Source organism: Phycodurus eques, chromosome 4 (assembly GCF_024500275.1).
Source record: "Phycodurus eques isolate BA_2022a chromosome 4, UOR_Pequ_1.1, whole genome shotgun sequence".
NCBI lineage: Eukaryota > Metazoa > Chordata > Actinopteri > Syngnathiformes > Syngnathidae > Phycodurus > Phycodurus eques.
The window spans coordinates 5,134,272-5,150,497 of NC_084528.1; the positions used below are offsets into that span (position 1 = coordinate 5,134,272).

Sequence of the window (16,226 nt, forward strand, 5' to 3'; positions counted from 1 at the left end):
GAGACATCGCATTATAATAAGTCCCTTTGGAGCATTTATCTTCCAAAGAACACGATGACAATGATAGGCAACTAGGTCTTGATTTAACACGTAAACTGTGACGCATGACCAGTGACGAAAGAAGCTTGAGGAATGGTTCCCTTGAAATGCAATACATGGGTTTAGCCAGCAGATGGAGCTCTTTTTCAAGCGTGTCAAATGCTTCAAAGCAGTGAGTCATAGTTGGTCAATTGTCTTAAAATGATTAATTGCTTCAGAAAGCCTCGGTTTCTCCACCCCTGCCTGGAATCCTCCCTTCCAGTGGGATCAGGGTAATCCTGGTCCTTAAGAGCAAAACTCTCCTGGGCATTTTCTGGGCAGTCTCCCATGACTCGACAGCTCTCGCCACTTCTCTTATCGCTGTTTCAGAGCCTTATCCATCGTTACTCCCAAGTACTGAAAAACAATCAATCGCCTGTTGAAGGGCGGGAGTATTAGTTATCATTGATGTGAAACAACCCTGACAAGTTTGAATGATTTAAAAAAAAATATCTAATATACAAAATGAGGCTTGCAAATCCTGAAAATGGGTGAAAATTAGCCTATCCCATCTGACTCTGGGCGAGAGGGGGCAAAATAATAAAAATAATAGTAACAAAATCCTTTTAATATCCCAACATTATTACATGATTTGAAATTTTAGTACAGATTTGAACAAGAACCATGGAAGATGATGCAAATGATTTGCTTTCAAGGGCCACGTAAAAAAGATGCGGCGGGCCAGATGTGGCACCCAGGCCTTGAGTTTGACACATGGAACAAGTCAATGCTTACTAATAATAAGTGTGTTACTGTGCATACTGTAAAGCAGTTCACATCAAAGTAGTCAAAAACCCACAGCTATTGAGACTCAAAATTTCAAAACATTTTTTTTATTTTTGTTTATTCTGTGCGCCTCAACCACCTTTGCCATAGTCATTTATGTAAACTAGAGGTTTCACGTTAAACGTAATAGGCAACCAAATGGTGATTTTTAATTTTTTTATTTTTTTTATTTTTTTGTAATGACAATGACACATACTGGGAGCACTAGACGCAATAAATTGTACCAAAAACGATCCTCGCATCGGTTATATATTGAAAAAAAGTAATTGGGTGGGGCTGGGTTTGGACAAGCCGACTTTCCATGAAGCAGCTGAAAATGATGAAAGACGATGGGAAATATCGCGAGATATGTGACGTCACAGTCGCTGTTGGAACTGGTATCGAGAAACAACCTCCACCGACCTTCCTTTCATGCCTGTAATCCGTCTGCGTCGGGTGTGCTCCGTAGCTAGCCACGGCACACATTTTATTATTATGAAACAAACCAAAAGCTAGAGCGCACACGCAGACATATTTTTATAAGAAAAAAAAAAATCGGTGAAGCAGGATTTCATTTGCCAACTCAAGCAACGCGAAGAGGAAGAAGAAACAAGACGTAGCGAGACGGATGCTGGGGAGCTAACGTGAAGATATAACCGCCATTACTGTGCACGCGTGGGTGGTAATTTCATCGCTGTGCCAAGCACGTTTCTACAACGGTGTTTTTGTTATTTGTGACACAAATAGCTTCACACGTTTACGAATCGTTTTGTTCTGTCCGTGAACGGTACAGAAGGGCATTTGTTCCACGAGCCGCATCGGTTAGGCCACGCTCGCTTCGGTAGCTTGCTAATCAGGCTAGCTAGCCCACGTTGCCACCTTTGGAGGTAACGCAAGGAACAAGTCGTCTGGGCGCCCGGTCGTTTACGACGGGACAAAGAAGATCGCCGCTTCACATTGAAGACTGGTGTATTTCAACGTCAGTTGTTATTACGTGTCCTTGTGTCTGAGCACGCGTCGTCATTATGAACCCCAGCGCTCCTAGCTACCCCATGGCCTCCCTCTATGTGGGGGACCTCCATCCAGACGTAACCGAGGCCATGCTCTACGAGAAATTCAGCCCGGCGGGGCCTATCTTGTCCATCAGAGTATGCAGGGACATGATCACCCGTCGCTCCCTCGGTTACGCCTATGTTAACTTCCAGCAGCCCGCTGATGGTAAGTCTTGTGATTGTCGTAGAGCACTCATTAACTCCATTATGAAGTTGAGTTAAGATAAACTTTAGTGTCATGTTCACCAGTTTACAATAAAGATATCGAATATATGGGTCATTTTCATATAATTTGGTCAACGGTAAAGACAATGGCCCACTGAATTTCCTTCTGAACATTTTACTGACAGGAGTACTTTTTAATTGTTGTTAGCCATCAAAAGGATCCCCCCCCCCAAATTTTTAATGCTAGCATGTCTTTGCCATTAGGGGTTTTAAATGACGTTTCAACATTTGCAATGTCATATCTAAAGATGCAATTTTTTTTTGTATAGTATTTGTCTCATATTGCTTATGGCTCTTCCATGAAAACTAACAAATGCATCCTAGTGTCTTCAGACTTCTTTTTTGTGTGTATCTTTTACCAACGGTCCTCAGGGCTCTACACTAAAAAAAAAAAAAAACTAGTAGCACTGGTGCGACCAACTGAACAAGTTGAGGTATGATATTTGCAAAATATGTTACTGTGAACAAGAACTTTGTCCGCAACAAGCAGTAGAAGACAAAACAAGTGCACGCGCTCGCAGGAAGAGATGGGGGGCGGGGGTGACTTTCGACCATTAAAACGTGCACTCACGCAAATGTGATGATATTTTTAATCGCACAAGCTGAAAAGTTGCATATGTGACCAATTTGGTCGCAGTCTCGAGTCCTGGTCCTCTTTGTCACTCAAGCTGTCTTTACTGTTAATGCCACTGCAGAGAGCTTTTTTTGTTGTTGCAATACACCAGAAGGATCTGTGAGCTGAAGTGCCAGGATGATGCAGCCATTTTGTATTCACACAATGCCAGACAGCAAAATGAATGGTGTTATTTCTGAGATTTGAATGTATGATTTTTGTGAAAGTGCCGAAAGAGTGTAATGGGTTTGAGTAGTGAGGATCACTTGTATCCACAGAGTTTGAAGGGCAACATGTGAATTGTGCAACTAATTTTTATGAAGCGGTTTGTCTTGACTGCTTACTGCACCTTTATGCACTTTTGTCTGTGGCGTTTATAAAAGGGAGTGTATTTCAATAGGCCACCACCATTTGCGCTGTCAATCAGGTTTGCCTTTACTATTAATACCTCAAATTAACTTTAAAAAAAAAATGTTCAATTGTGGCTCTAACACCATGGGAGACGTTTACCCATGTAAAACCAAGGGGGCAAAAAAAAAAAAAATTGGAAGTAGTTATTTTTGTTACAAGTGTGTTTACCGTTACTGATAAAATTATATGAAAATTACCCTTATTACTGCCGTGTGCCTTGTATAATTGTACTCATCACTGTGCTATCATTTCAGCTGAGAGAGCCCTGGACACCATGAATTTTGATGTGATCAAAGGCAGGCCACTTCGCATCATGTGGTCTCAGCGGGACCCCTCGCTGAGGAAGAGCGGAGTAGGCAACATTTTCATCAAGAACCTGGACAAGTCCATAGATAACAAGGCCCTCTATGATACGTTTTCAGCATTTGGAAATATCCTGTCCTGTAAGGTAGGCGGCGCACCGCTTGCCTTGTGACCCTTTTGGTCTGCGTCTTGAGTTTTTCGCATACTCACCACTACTTTGCATGACATAGAATGTCAGCGGAATCTCATTGTTAGTCAAATGTCTTTGCAATGCATGGTGTTTGTGAATTTTACTGAAGTGCTCAAATGTTCCCTCTCCAAGGTGGTTTGTGATGAAAATGGCTCAAAGGGTTACGGCTTTGTGCACTTTGAGACCCACGAGGCTGCTGAGCGAGCCATTGAGAAAATGAATGGCATGTTGCTCAATGACAGAAAAGTGTAAGTGGGATTATGATTGACACCTCGAATGAAGTGTCTTACTAACCTTTTTGTCTTTTGTAATCTAATGCTATGAGAGTATCTGAGTGCGTTTAATATGATTAACAAGATGTAATCATTTATATTGTGTGTGTGTCACGGCTTAAAATTCAATGTAGAGCAAAAGATCCTGTATACAAAACTTGAAACAGCATAAACCCCTTTGGGCATACAGATTTATTAAAATTCATCCAGATCCTTGTATTCTCTCACTGCATTACTATTTAAGAAAATTTAGCTGTCAGGTATTTATTCACATTAACAAAAGTACTGTATGTAGAGACTGTTGCCAAAAAGTCATTAGAACAAAATACCATTTGCTTTGTCACCTATAACAAAGCTGAGATGTCGGCTGTGTCAATTACAGTGAACGAAATAATTATTTGATCCCTTACTGATTTTGTAGGTTTACTCACTGAAAAGGACATGAATGGTCTATAATTTTAGTGTATTTTAACAGGGAGCAACTATATCAGAAAGAAATTATAGAAAATCGCATTAAGCAAAAGATTAAAATTGCACTTAATTGAGGGAAACTAGTACCCTAATTTCACATGTATAATGTGCACCCCCCCCCCCCAAAAAAAAAACATTTCCATTAGTGCACATTACACATGAGAAAATAGAAAAAAACGTTTATATTTTATGAATGTATACCGCCATCTGGAGGTTATGAAAAAGTTTTACACTTTCATTTCAATATGCCACCGCCACCTAAAGGTTAGGAAAAAGGTGTAGCCTGCACTTACATTCCAATATGACGGGGGTACGTATGACTGCATATGTACAATTGTGCTCATAAGTTTACATACCCTGGCAGAATTTGTGAAAGATTGTTTTTACAACTGATGACTGAACAACCATCATTAATTTCTTTGTTTTGTTTAATGATAATGCTTTTCTGGAATGCTTGGCAGTTTAATTTGAATCCCATCGAAATAAAAATGTTTCACTTGGCCCATGTATTGTACCCATCTTACAAATTCTGCCTGTGTAATTAAACATATGAGCACTACTGTGTGTTTTCTCATTTTCTAATAAAAATAGGGCTTTGAATTTCAAAATAACAGCAAGTAAATAAAAAATTTCAGGTGAAGTGCTTCAGAATTCTTTGGGGAAAAAAATAACAAAATACAGATAATACTTCGTTTTGATCACATGGGTCGAAGCAAAATCATCCATTGTAAAAATGCATTATACGTGGGTAGAAGGGTTTTCCATAATTTTGAGGTCAACTTTGGGGGAGCTTATTATACATGGGTGCACATTATACATAAATTATGGTATTTGACCCCCTGTCAAAACATGACTTGGTACTTGGTGGAGAACTCCTTGTTGGCAAGTACAGAGGTCAGACATTTCTTGTAGTTGGTCACCAGGTTTGGACACATTGGGAGGAATTTTGGACCTCTTTGCAGATCCTCTCCAAATCCTTCCGGTTTCAAAGGCTGTGCCTTGGCAACTCGAAGCTTCAGTTCCCTCCACAGATTTTCTCTGGGGTTCAGGTCTGGAGACTGGCTACGCCACTCCATGCAAGACCTTAATGTGCTGCTGCTTTCGCCAGTCTTTCATTTCCTTGGCTGTGTGCTTTGGGTCATTGTCGTGCGGGAAGCCTCATCCACTACCGATTTTAAATTATCTGGTTGTCACCCAGCATTTCACGGTACAAGGCTCCATCCATATTTCCCTCAAGTCGGTGAAATTGACCTGTCCCCTTTGAAGAGAAACCCCCAAAGCATAATGCTTTCACCGTCACGCTTGATGGTGGAGATGGTTTTCTTGGGGTCATCGTCTGAATTCCGCTTCCTCCAAACACGTCGAGTCAAGTTGATTCGAAACTGCTCGATTTTGATCTCATCTGACCACATCACCATCTCCCAGTCATTCAGTGGGTTCATTGGCAAACTTCGGACATGTGCCTTCTTGAGGGAGGGGGCTTTCCAGATGCTGCAGGATTTTAAATCCATTATGGCTTAGTGTGTTGCCAATATTTTTCTTAGTGACTGTGGTCCCAGCTGCCTTGAGATAATTAACAAGCTCCTCCCATGTAGTTGTGGGCTGGTGCCCAACCTTTCTAATTATAATTGAGATACCCCACGAGGTCTAGTTTTTAGAGGAGCCACAGACTGCTTCTTCACCCAGACTTTTGCCAATGGTCTTGTAGCCCATTCCAGCCCTGTACAGGTCGACAATCTTGTCCCTGATGTCCTTTCAAAGTTCTTGGGTCTTTCCCATGATGGAGAGGTTTTTGTCTGGTTGATTGATTTCTGTGGACAGGTGTCTTTATACAGGTAACAAGTTGAGAGAGGTGTTTTTCATATAGCTAACGATTTTAGATTAGCAGTACTTTCTTAAAGTGAGAAGACTAAGTCTGTGGAAGTCAGAATTCATTATTGTTGGTAGGGAATCATTCTTTTACTCAATGAAATACATTTATAATTTTTTAAATGTGATGATCTGGATTTTCTTTTAAATATTCTGTCTCATTGTTAACATAAACCCACCATTAAAATTATAGACAACTCATGTCTTTGTCAGTGGGTGAACTTACAAAATCAGTGAGGGATCAAATAATTATTTCCCCCACTGTATATCAAACTGCTGAACATATATATGTTTTACTACATTTGATTAGTTTTGTTCTACTAAAAAGATCAATATCGAAGTTGCCCCTGCATCATTAAAATTTTCAACATCCAACCTTCTGTATGTCAGGACATCCCTGTTCTGAGTGGAAAATTGGAACGTATAATCTTTTGATTTTAGTCCAAATGTAATCCAAATATTGCCTAAAGGTTGTTTTTTTCCCCCCTGTCCGATAGATTTGTTGGGCGCTTCAAGTCTCGTAAAGAGAGGGAAGCTGAGCTCGGAGCCCGTGCAAGAGAATTCACCAATGTTTATATTAAGAACTTTGGGGAGGATATGGATGATGAAAAGCTTAAGGAGTTGTTTGGAAAATATGGTAAGTAGACTTTACACCGATTTTTTTTTTTTTTTTTTTTTTTTTTAAATAAATTTTATTTAATTTAATTTTTTTTTTTAATCGGGCTGATCGGTATGGGCCGATATTTAGCCTTTTATGCTGATCGGCTTTGTCATAATTTGCAGATCCGATCAATGACGTCATTGATCGGCTCCGCAAAAGACATTTACTCCGCGTCGCCGCGTGCACTGTATATTTGAATCCAAAAGCTAGTTTCTTTTTAGCCTTGTCGCGTGTCTTTTGACTGTAAATATCTGACGGCCAATAAAGTTATTTAAAAAAAAAACATGGCGGTGTGGGACAGACAACATGTCGGAGACAGGCAACACGTAATGCCCGGGCTACAAGGCACATTTGCTCTCACAATTGCACTGTCAGACTACCGCAATAAAATCTTGTATTCAGATCCCACCGCATCCCGTTTTTTTTTTACAATCATTGGGCTTTATCCTGTCAACTCAAATGCAACCGGATACACACGTTACCGTGGCAACGAACACGAGTGGAGAGCGCCAAGCTAGTGGTAGCACGAGCGGTTGGCCGTAAACATGCCGGCGTTCTGTTGAATCATTCTCAAGTTTCGGTGTGGGTGAAGTAATTGAATTAAAAATAAAGTAATTTAATTATAGTAAGTTAGCACCCATTATTTCTGTCATGTAATGTTGGCTTGACTGATTAGAATACACGATCTGACTCGAGCAGTGATTTCCAACCTTTATGGAGCCAAGGAACATATTTTACAATTTGATCACTCTCACGGCACCCCTACAAACAAATGTCACAAAAAGTGGATACATTAATTACTGTATTTACTTCCTGCAATCTAATAGAAGACCATTCATTTGTTCTGTCTGTCACTATGCCTCACTGGCATAAATAGAGGAACAAAGATACATTATTTGCACCGGATACACTTTGTTACCATGGCGACGACAACAAAAGATCGCAAATTTATTGGGGTAATAAGGAAAAACGTGTAGTGGTCATCACCGACGCTCGGGAGAGGACATTCATTCAGGGATTGCTTGAGGTATGTTCACGTACTTCTAATACAATACGCCTCGGAAGCAGGCAACAAAACGTTCTGTAGCCTAGCAAGCTAGTACTAGCACTAACAGTTGTCAGCGTTCTGTTGAATCATGTTCTAAAGTTTCTGTGTGTGCGAAATAATTTAATTACAATAAAGTAATTTAATTACACTAAGTTAGCCCCCATTATTTCTGTCATTTTGTAATGTTAGTTTGAATGAATGAACACTTAAACTTATGTCAGTGGCCAATCCTTGAATGCCGTCTCACGGTCACTGTATTGCCTTTTGTCTAAAATGCTAGAGAATACCTTTGAAAATACTCAGTATACAGTACACAAGTATATTCAGTAAATGAACAAGTCATATAAATAGACACATTGCTCCGTCTTGTGATCTGATCGGTTATCGGCTTTTTAAACTCTCTGATCGGCTCCAGAAATCCTGATCGTGTAAAGCCTACTATTATGTAATAGGATAAACAAATTCTGCCTACTGTTCAGTTTCACAACATAATCACTACTCTAAAATTGCTAAATTATGGCTTCAATATTTATTTTACTGTATTTGTTGCATCAACCTTGGACTGGTGGATGCATTTGCAGCCAAATGTCTTCTTGCGGGGCGGCATGGTGGCCGACTGGTTAGCACATCTGCCTCAGAGTTCTGAGGACCAGAGTTCAAATGCGCCCTCGCCTGTGTGGAGTTTGGTTTTCACACACTTCCTGCTATTTTGGACCATTCTAACATGCGGATCTCCTCGAGCAGTGATGTTTTGGGGTTGTCGCTGGGCAAAAGACTTTCAACTCCCTCCAAAGATTTTCTATGGGGTTCTAATCTGGAGACTGGCTAGGTCACTCGAGGAGCTTGAAGTGCTTTTTATAAAGCCACTCCTTCGTTGCCCAGGCGGTGTGCTTGGGATCATTGTCATGCTGAAAGACCCAGCCACGTTTCATCTTCAATGCCCTTGCTGTTGGAAGGTTTTCACTCAAAATGTCACGATACATGGCCTCAGTCATTCTTTCCTTTACACGGATCAGTCGTCCTGGTCCGTTTGCAGGAAAAACACCCCCAAAGCATGATGTTTCTACCCCCATGCCTCACAGTAGGTATGGTGTTCTTTGGATGCAACTCTATATTATTTCTCCTCCAAAGACAACAAGTTGAGTTTTTACCAAAAGTTCTATTTTGGTTTCATCTGACCATATGACGTTCTCCCAATCCTCTTCTGGATCATCCAAATGCTCTCTCGCAAACTTCAGACTGGCCTGGACATGTACTTTGTTAAACATGGAGACACGTCTGGCACTGCATGTCACTAGCGGCCTAGTATGTTACTGATGGTAGCCTTTGTTACTTTGGTCCCAGCTCTCTGCAGGTCATTCACTAGATCCCCCCCGTGTGGTTCTGGGATTTTTGCTCACCATTCTTGTGATAATTTTGACCCCACGGGGTGAGATCTTGCGAGGAACCCCAGATCGAGGGAGATTATCAGTGGTCTTGTATGTCTTCCATTTTCTAATAAGTGCTCCCACAGTTGATTTCTTCACACCAAGCTGCTTACCTATTGCAGATTCAGTCTTCCCAGCTTGGTGCAGGTCTACAATTTTGTTTCTGGTGTCCTTTAACAGCTTTTTGGTCTTGGCCATAGTGGAGTTTGGAGTGTGTTTGAGGTTGTGGACAGGTGTCTTTTATACTGATGAGTTCCAACAGGTGTCATTAATACAGGTAACGAGTGGAGGACAGAGGAGCTTCTGAAAGAAGTTACAGGTCTGTGAGAGCCAGAAATCTTGCTTGTTTGTCAGTGACCAAATACTTATTTTCTACCATAATTTGCTAATAAATTCTTTAAAAATTAGACGTGATTTTCTGGAATTAAAAAAAAAAATTCTCTCTCATTTTGTCTCTCATAAGTGAGGTATGCCTATGATGAAAATTACAAGCCTCGGTCATCTATTTAAGTGAGAGATCTTGCACAATTGTTGGCTAAATACTTTTTTGCCCCACTGTATTTATTCAGTTAGCCCTTGCTAAAGTAGAATTTTTTTGTGAGGTAAATGTTTAAAATTTTTATCTATCATTTCTTCTATAGATATTCATTTTGGACTTAAAACTGTTCCATATTGTATGTTTAAAAAGCAGCGCAATAAAAATATTTTTCCCTAACATGACACACAACACAATTAGGCGGCACATTTGCCCACCGGTTAGCACATCCACCCCACAGTTCTCAAGACCTGGGTTCAAATCTGGCCTCTCCTGTGTGGAGTTTGCTTGATTTCTCCGTGACTGCGTGGGTTTTCTCTGGGTATTGCGGTTTCCTCCCGCATCCCAAAAACATGCATGGTAGGTTGATTGAAGTCTCTAAATTGTCCGTAGGTATCAATGAGTGTGAATGTTTGTTCAATGGGCCCTGCGATTGGCTGGCAACCAGTTCAGGGTGTACCCCACCTCCTGCCTGCAGTTCGCTGGGATACGCTTTCAGCATACCCGTGACCCCAGTGAGGATATGCAGTGTAGAAAATGGATGGATGGATGAGGAATAATCGTAATTAATAATTGTGATTATAACGTTGATCAAAATAATCGTGCTTTAGGCCATAATCGTGCAGCCCTACTGTCTGTTTTCCACTAGAAATGTTTTGATTTTCAAATTTGGCTCATCTCTGCTTTAACGTGGTTCAAGCCAGACCTATGTGACAAGTGTACTCTTACTCTGATTTGATGTTTTGGGACTTCATTACGATAGCTTAGCAACTGGCTTCCCCGCCATCTGTCTCCTGTCTTACTATCCCTCTGTGATAATGACAGTCCTCAAAATGTAGTTTATTCGCTGTCATGGAGGCGATGATTCGGACGCAAAGCTCACATTCGCCTCCGCAGCTTGGCATCGTATTTACCCGTTAGTTGTAGCTTGTAGATTAGCTGGGGCGGCGCAAACACATAGTATGCAACAAACATTCCACCTTAGTAGCCGAACAGCGGAAAGCAGCAAGGTCAGGCGACAATAGGGACGCTGCAGTTTGGACTAGCCACAAGCGTAATGAGCCATGCGGTTCCCACAATTCATTCCGACATGCAAATTATAATTATTGCCATAATAAAAGACACATTTTTGTTGTTGTGTTTGTCGTACCACCTGTTGAATGTGTGCCTTATTTACTGTAATTTCTCATCTATAATGCGAATTTCCCCCACAAAAAATATTGTCAAAAGTCAATAGCGTGCATTATACATGGGTATAGGGGCAAATGGAAAAAACTTTTAACATTTTATAAATGTATGCCGCCATCTAGTGGTTATGAGCTGGACACTTTCATTCCAAAATGCCACCGCCACTTAATGGTTATAAAAAAGGTGTACCCTCCACTTTCATTCCAATATGACGGGGTTAGACTGACTGCATATATGTACTGTTGTGCGCATAAGTTTACATAGTCTGGCAGAAATTGTGAACTTTTTAAAATATGACTGATGAACAGCAACATTAATTTATTTATGGTTATGTTTCGTTTAATAATGCTTTTCTGAAATGCTTGATCGTTTAATTTGATTCCCATTAAAATAAAATTGTGTTTTGGCTGCTCCTTCGTTTTCTTTAAAGAATTGTACCCATCTTACAACTTCTGCCTGGGTAATCAAACATAGAGCACAACTGTGTGTGTTCTTATTAACTAAATAAAAGTAGGGCTGTGAATTCCAAAATAAGAGCAAGTAAAGGATGAAGTGTTAAAATCAAGTGCTTCAGAATAATTCTTTGGGGGAAAAATAGAGAATACTTCGTTTTGATCATATGGGTAGAATCAAAATCATGCATTGTAAAAATGCATTATATATAGGCTGTGGGGGGGGGGGTGATTTTTGTAAAAAATAATAAGAATAATTATAAACCATGGATATATATTTTCTCCGGGCACTCCGGTTTTCTCCCACATCCCAAAAACATGCATTAATTGGAGACTCTAAATTGCCTGTAGGCATGACTGTGAGTGCGAATGGTTGTTTGTTTCTATGTGCCCTGCGATTGGCTGGCAACCAGTTCAGGGTGTACCCCGCCTCCTGCCCGATGACAGCTGGGATAGGCTCCAGCACACCCGCGACCCTAGTGAGGATAAGCGGCACAGAAAATGGATGGATGGATGGATATATAATGTTGCAAGTTGAAAAAATACAGGTTCAGTGTTGGGGAAGTTAATTTTCTACACAAATTAGTTCAAAGTTCAGCTCACCATTCCAAAAATGAAAAATGAACTTGTTAATAACTTGTTCGCTCCCATTTACGTAGTGTCCCTGAACGCAGCTAGCACACGCGCAGCTGCGGTGAGCCTGCCTACATTCTGAAGAGCGAAATAAGAAAAGCAGCAGGTGTACATTGTTTCTGCATCCTCTTTCATAGTTGATTTACAAGGGAGATAAATATACAACACCCGGGGCTGCTCCGTGTGTTGTTTGAAATGTTATAAATGATCATAACATGGATGCTAATCTTACACAGGTCCCTCTGTTGGTCACTTTTTATATTCGTTGATCCACTTTATATTACAGTACACCAACATCGCAGCGGACCCTGTGATGTGACTATTGCGCGCACATACATCGCGATGACTATGCTCAAACAATATATTGTGCGGCCCTATTACACACTATGTTGGACGAGAAGGCCTGGCTTTCAGTCTCAGCTCTAATTCATCCAAAAGTGTTCTATAGGGTTGAGGTCAGGATTGTGCAGACCACTCAAGTTCATCCACATCAAACTCTCTCATCCATGTCTTTATGCAGCTTGATTTGTGCACTGATGCACAGTCCTGTTAGAACAGGAAGGGGCCATCCCCAAACTGTTTCCACAAAGTTGAAAATAAATGATGCACAAAAATGAATATTCTTGACCGAAAACCGAAGCGGAGAAACCGGAAGCCAAAACACCGAAAGGAATTACCAATCAATCAAACTTTATTTGTAAGCGCTTTTCATACAAAAATGCAACACAGTGCTTTAACATTAAATGTCAAACTAATTATTAACATTAAATGTAAAACTAATTATTAGTAAAATTGTGGTTATCACTATGACTGGAGGGCTGCTAACCTATAGAAATTACTTTTAAAATTGTCAAGAACATTACTGCGGGACAGTAACCCCTGCGACTGTCTCACCGAACCCCTGGGGTTCGATCTAAACCAGGTTAAGAATCACTGCGTTAGAGGCAAAATGTCTTCTCAGACAACTAGAACTGTCCAGTTGCAACTGATTCAATGTTCTGAGAATAAATTGAGCTGGATGAATGAAAATATTTACTGGAATATTTGACACGTTACCAAGTTGGGCAAAAGGTCTTTATTTTTTGCCATTTTCATTTTCTTTAGGCCCAGCACTCAGTATCCGTGTTATGACTGACGAGAGTGGCAAATCCAAAGGATTTGGTTTCGTCAGCTTTGAGAGACATGAAGATGCACAAAAGGTAGGAAATTTGGCAGTGTTGTTGAATGTCGTAATGGGTGATTTTATTATTTTATTTTTGTCTTTGTAGGCTGTGGATGACATGAATGGTAAAGAACTGAATGGCAGACAAGTTTATGTGGGTCGTGCCCAGAAAAAGGGTGAGCGCCAGAATGAGCTCAAGCGCAAATTTGAGCAGATGAAACAGGATCGCATGACGAGATACCAGGTTGGTTTGAAAGGAAAATTTTACACTTGGGATGCCTTTCTTTCCTTCAAACTTTAAACTCAAAATTGAGACTCAAGAGCAACTTGTGAACTTGTATTCCAGGGTGTCAATCTCTATGTGAAAAACCTGGACGATGGCCTTGATGATGAGCGACTGCGCAAGGAATTCTCTCCATTTGGGACAATAACAAGTGCTAAGGTTAGGACTTGTAGGAATCAATCAATTTTTTATTTTTTTTAATTGAAAAAACTAGTGATGAATTGATGATGCTTTTGCACCACTCAGCTTAGTTTCTTCCTCCGCAGGTTATGATGGAGGGTGGCCGCAGCAAAGGCTTTGGCTTTGTGTGTTTTTCTTCTCCAGAAGAGGCCACTAAAGCTGTAACAGAGATGAACGGGCGTATTGTTGCCACTAAGCCGTTGTATGTGGCCCTTGCTCAACGCAAAGAAGAGCGTCAGGCCCATCTAACCAATCAGTACATGCAGAGGATGGCCACTGTCCGAGCTGTGCCTAACCCTGTCCTCAACCCTTATCAACAAGCTCCACCTTCTGGCTACTTTATGACAGCTCTACCTCAGGTGAGTCCTTGGAAGACAAGCATATTGGAATGATAATTTGTGTGTGTGTGGCTGATAGTCTCTTAATAGTTAGGAATTAACTGTTTTAAATGAGATGATCAATATTGGTGTTTGTCCTTAGGCCCAAAACCGTGCTGCATATTACTCTGCCAACCAACTGGCCCAGCTGCGTCCCAGCCCACGATGGGCCACTCAGGCAGTGCGTCCACAGCGTAAGTATAAACATTTGCATTGTTGTTGATACATTTTTGTTAGTGTTAATCTAAAATATCATATTCTTCCTCTAGACTTCCAGAACATGCCCAATGCAATGCGGCCTTCAGCTCCCAGGCCCCAGACTTTCAGCACCATCCGTCCCACTGCCACCACCAACACCCAGGTCCCACGCATGATGGCCTCTCAACGTATGCGTGAGTAAAACTAGCATTCTCACTTTAGTCTTTGCTTTTATGATAGTAACATTAAGAGGATGTACCTTTTTATTTTTCTCCTTCCATTTGTTTTCTGCATCACAGCCACCCAGGCCCTCAGCCAGCGCCCTGCCAGTGCTTCGGCCACTGCCGCCCCAGTGCGTGCAATGCCCCACTACAAATATGCCGCAGGTGTCCGTAATCCTCAGCAGCACATGGCCTCCCAGCCACAAGTCACCATGCAGCAGGTTTATTTTTTATTTTTACATAAATACAGCTCTAGACTTAATATGGAATGTATAATGTTTTTCTCTCTCTCTCTCTCTCTCTCTCTCTCTCTCTCTCTCTCTCTCTCTCTCTCTCTCTCACTATGGTTAGTTTGACATGCTGAATAAATGTTCTTTATTAATGTTTGAAAGGGAATGTTCAGATAACAATTGTGTATTTTTGTTAGCCTGCTGTCCATGTCCAAGGACAGGAGCCTCTGACTGCCTCCATGCTGGCTGCTGCCCCTCCTCAGGAACAGAAGCAGATGCTGGGTCAGTAGTTTATATGCTTGTTTTGAGATAAACTAACATTCTGAGTGGCTCCACTGATTCAAGATAACACTTGTTGTTCCCTCAGGTGAGCGACTGTTCCCCCTGATTCAGAACATGCACCCAAGTCTGGCGGGCAAGATCACTGGCATGCTGCTGGAAATAGACAATTCTGAGCTTCTTCACATGCTTGAATCGCCCGAATCCCTGCGCTCAAAGGTCAGTGAATGGCTTGAAAACAAAACTGATTTTCCGTTTTTCCTCTGCACAGTGTGTGGGCTTACTGTAATTCAACACCAACCTGTGTGAAGTTCATTCAGCATTGTTTTGATTTAGGTGGATGAGGCTGTTGCCGTGCTCCAGGCCCACCAGGCCAAAGAGGCTGCTCAGAAGTCCACCACTCCTGCTGGTGTTCCCAGTGTCTAAGGTGTGTAAGGAGTTTCATTTGGTTTAATCACAATGCCCAAGAGTTACGTCTTATTACAATGAATATGTAACCATTAATTTATTATTCCTATCTACAGATTGAACATTTTGAAACCTGCTTCACCGATGGAAAAAGAGAAAAAAAATTAAACATTGAAAAACCTAAAACACTGAAAACATTGCAAAATGATAAATTCTTTCTTAAAAAAAAAAGAAAAACATTTACTCTGCCAGGTCTAGGGATGGTTTGACTAGACCTTGATCATATACAAAAAAGTTTTTGAAAAAAAAAAAAAAGCAAAATGGGTAAAATGTAATTAAATTTGAATGCATTCCTCTGTTTTATGTCATTTTACTGTGTTAAATGCTCAGATTATCAGCCATTGTGTGGGATGGAGGTACCAGAGCATTTTTGAAAGTTTATAGTTAACTACTGGCTAATAAATTCTCATTCAAATACTTGTCTGAATTATTTTTGTCCAAATTTTAAACACTGATAAGAGATTTGTTAAGAGACGACATTTGTTAAGAGACGGTTTAAACATCTATTTCAGGGGTGTCAAACTCAATTCACCGTGGGTCAATATAAAACATTAGGACAACATCGCACCCCAAACTCAATATTTAATGAAAAATCACTGACAACCACTTGCACAATACGATATGCAATCCAAAAC

At 40.8% G+C, this 16,226-nt stretch overlaps 1 protein-coding gene across 1 annotated transcript; it reads left to right on the forward strand.

The window, feature by feature from the left end:
* Nucleotides 1–1,252: 1,252 nt before the first annotated feature.
* LOC133401144 (polyadenylate-binding protein 1A) lies at nt 1,253–16,006 on the forward strand. The gene is made up of 15 exons (XM_061673714.1): nt 1,253–2,061; nt 3,399–3,592; nt 3,770–3,885; nt 6,747–6,886; nt 13,298–13,392; nt 13,462–13,599; nt 13,702–13,797; nt 13,905–14,177; nt 14,299–14,389; nt 14,465–14,587; nt 14,693–14,835; nt 15,042–15,126; nt 15,212–15,342; nt 15,460–15,550; nt 15,648–16,006. The coding sequence occupies exons 1-14, from the start codon at nt 1,869–1,871 to the stop codon at nt 15,547–15,549; spliced, it is 1,908 nt and encodes a 635-aa protein (XP_061529698.1). The 5' UTR covers nt 1,253–1,868; the 3' UTR covers nt 15,550; nt 15,648–16,006.
* Nucleotides 16,007–16,226: the final 220 nt, after the last annotated feature.

Bases quoted from the DNA above. Each gene is read 5' to 3' on its own strand.
- LOC133401144 (XM_061673714.1), top strand. From the start codon at position 1,869: ATGAACCCCAGCGCTCCTAGCTACCCCATGGCCTCCCTCTATGTGGGG. The intron at 14,390-14,464 runs GTAAGTATAAAC...TTCTTCCTCTAG, and splicing joins TCAGGCAGTGCGTCCACAGC to ACTTCCAGAACATGCCCAAT. The intron at 15,343-15,459 runs GTCAGTGAATGG...GTTTTGATTTAG, and splicing joins CCGAATCCCTGCGCTCAAAG to GTGGATGAGGCTGTTGCCGT.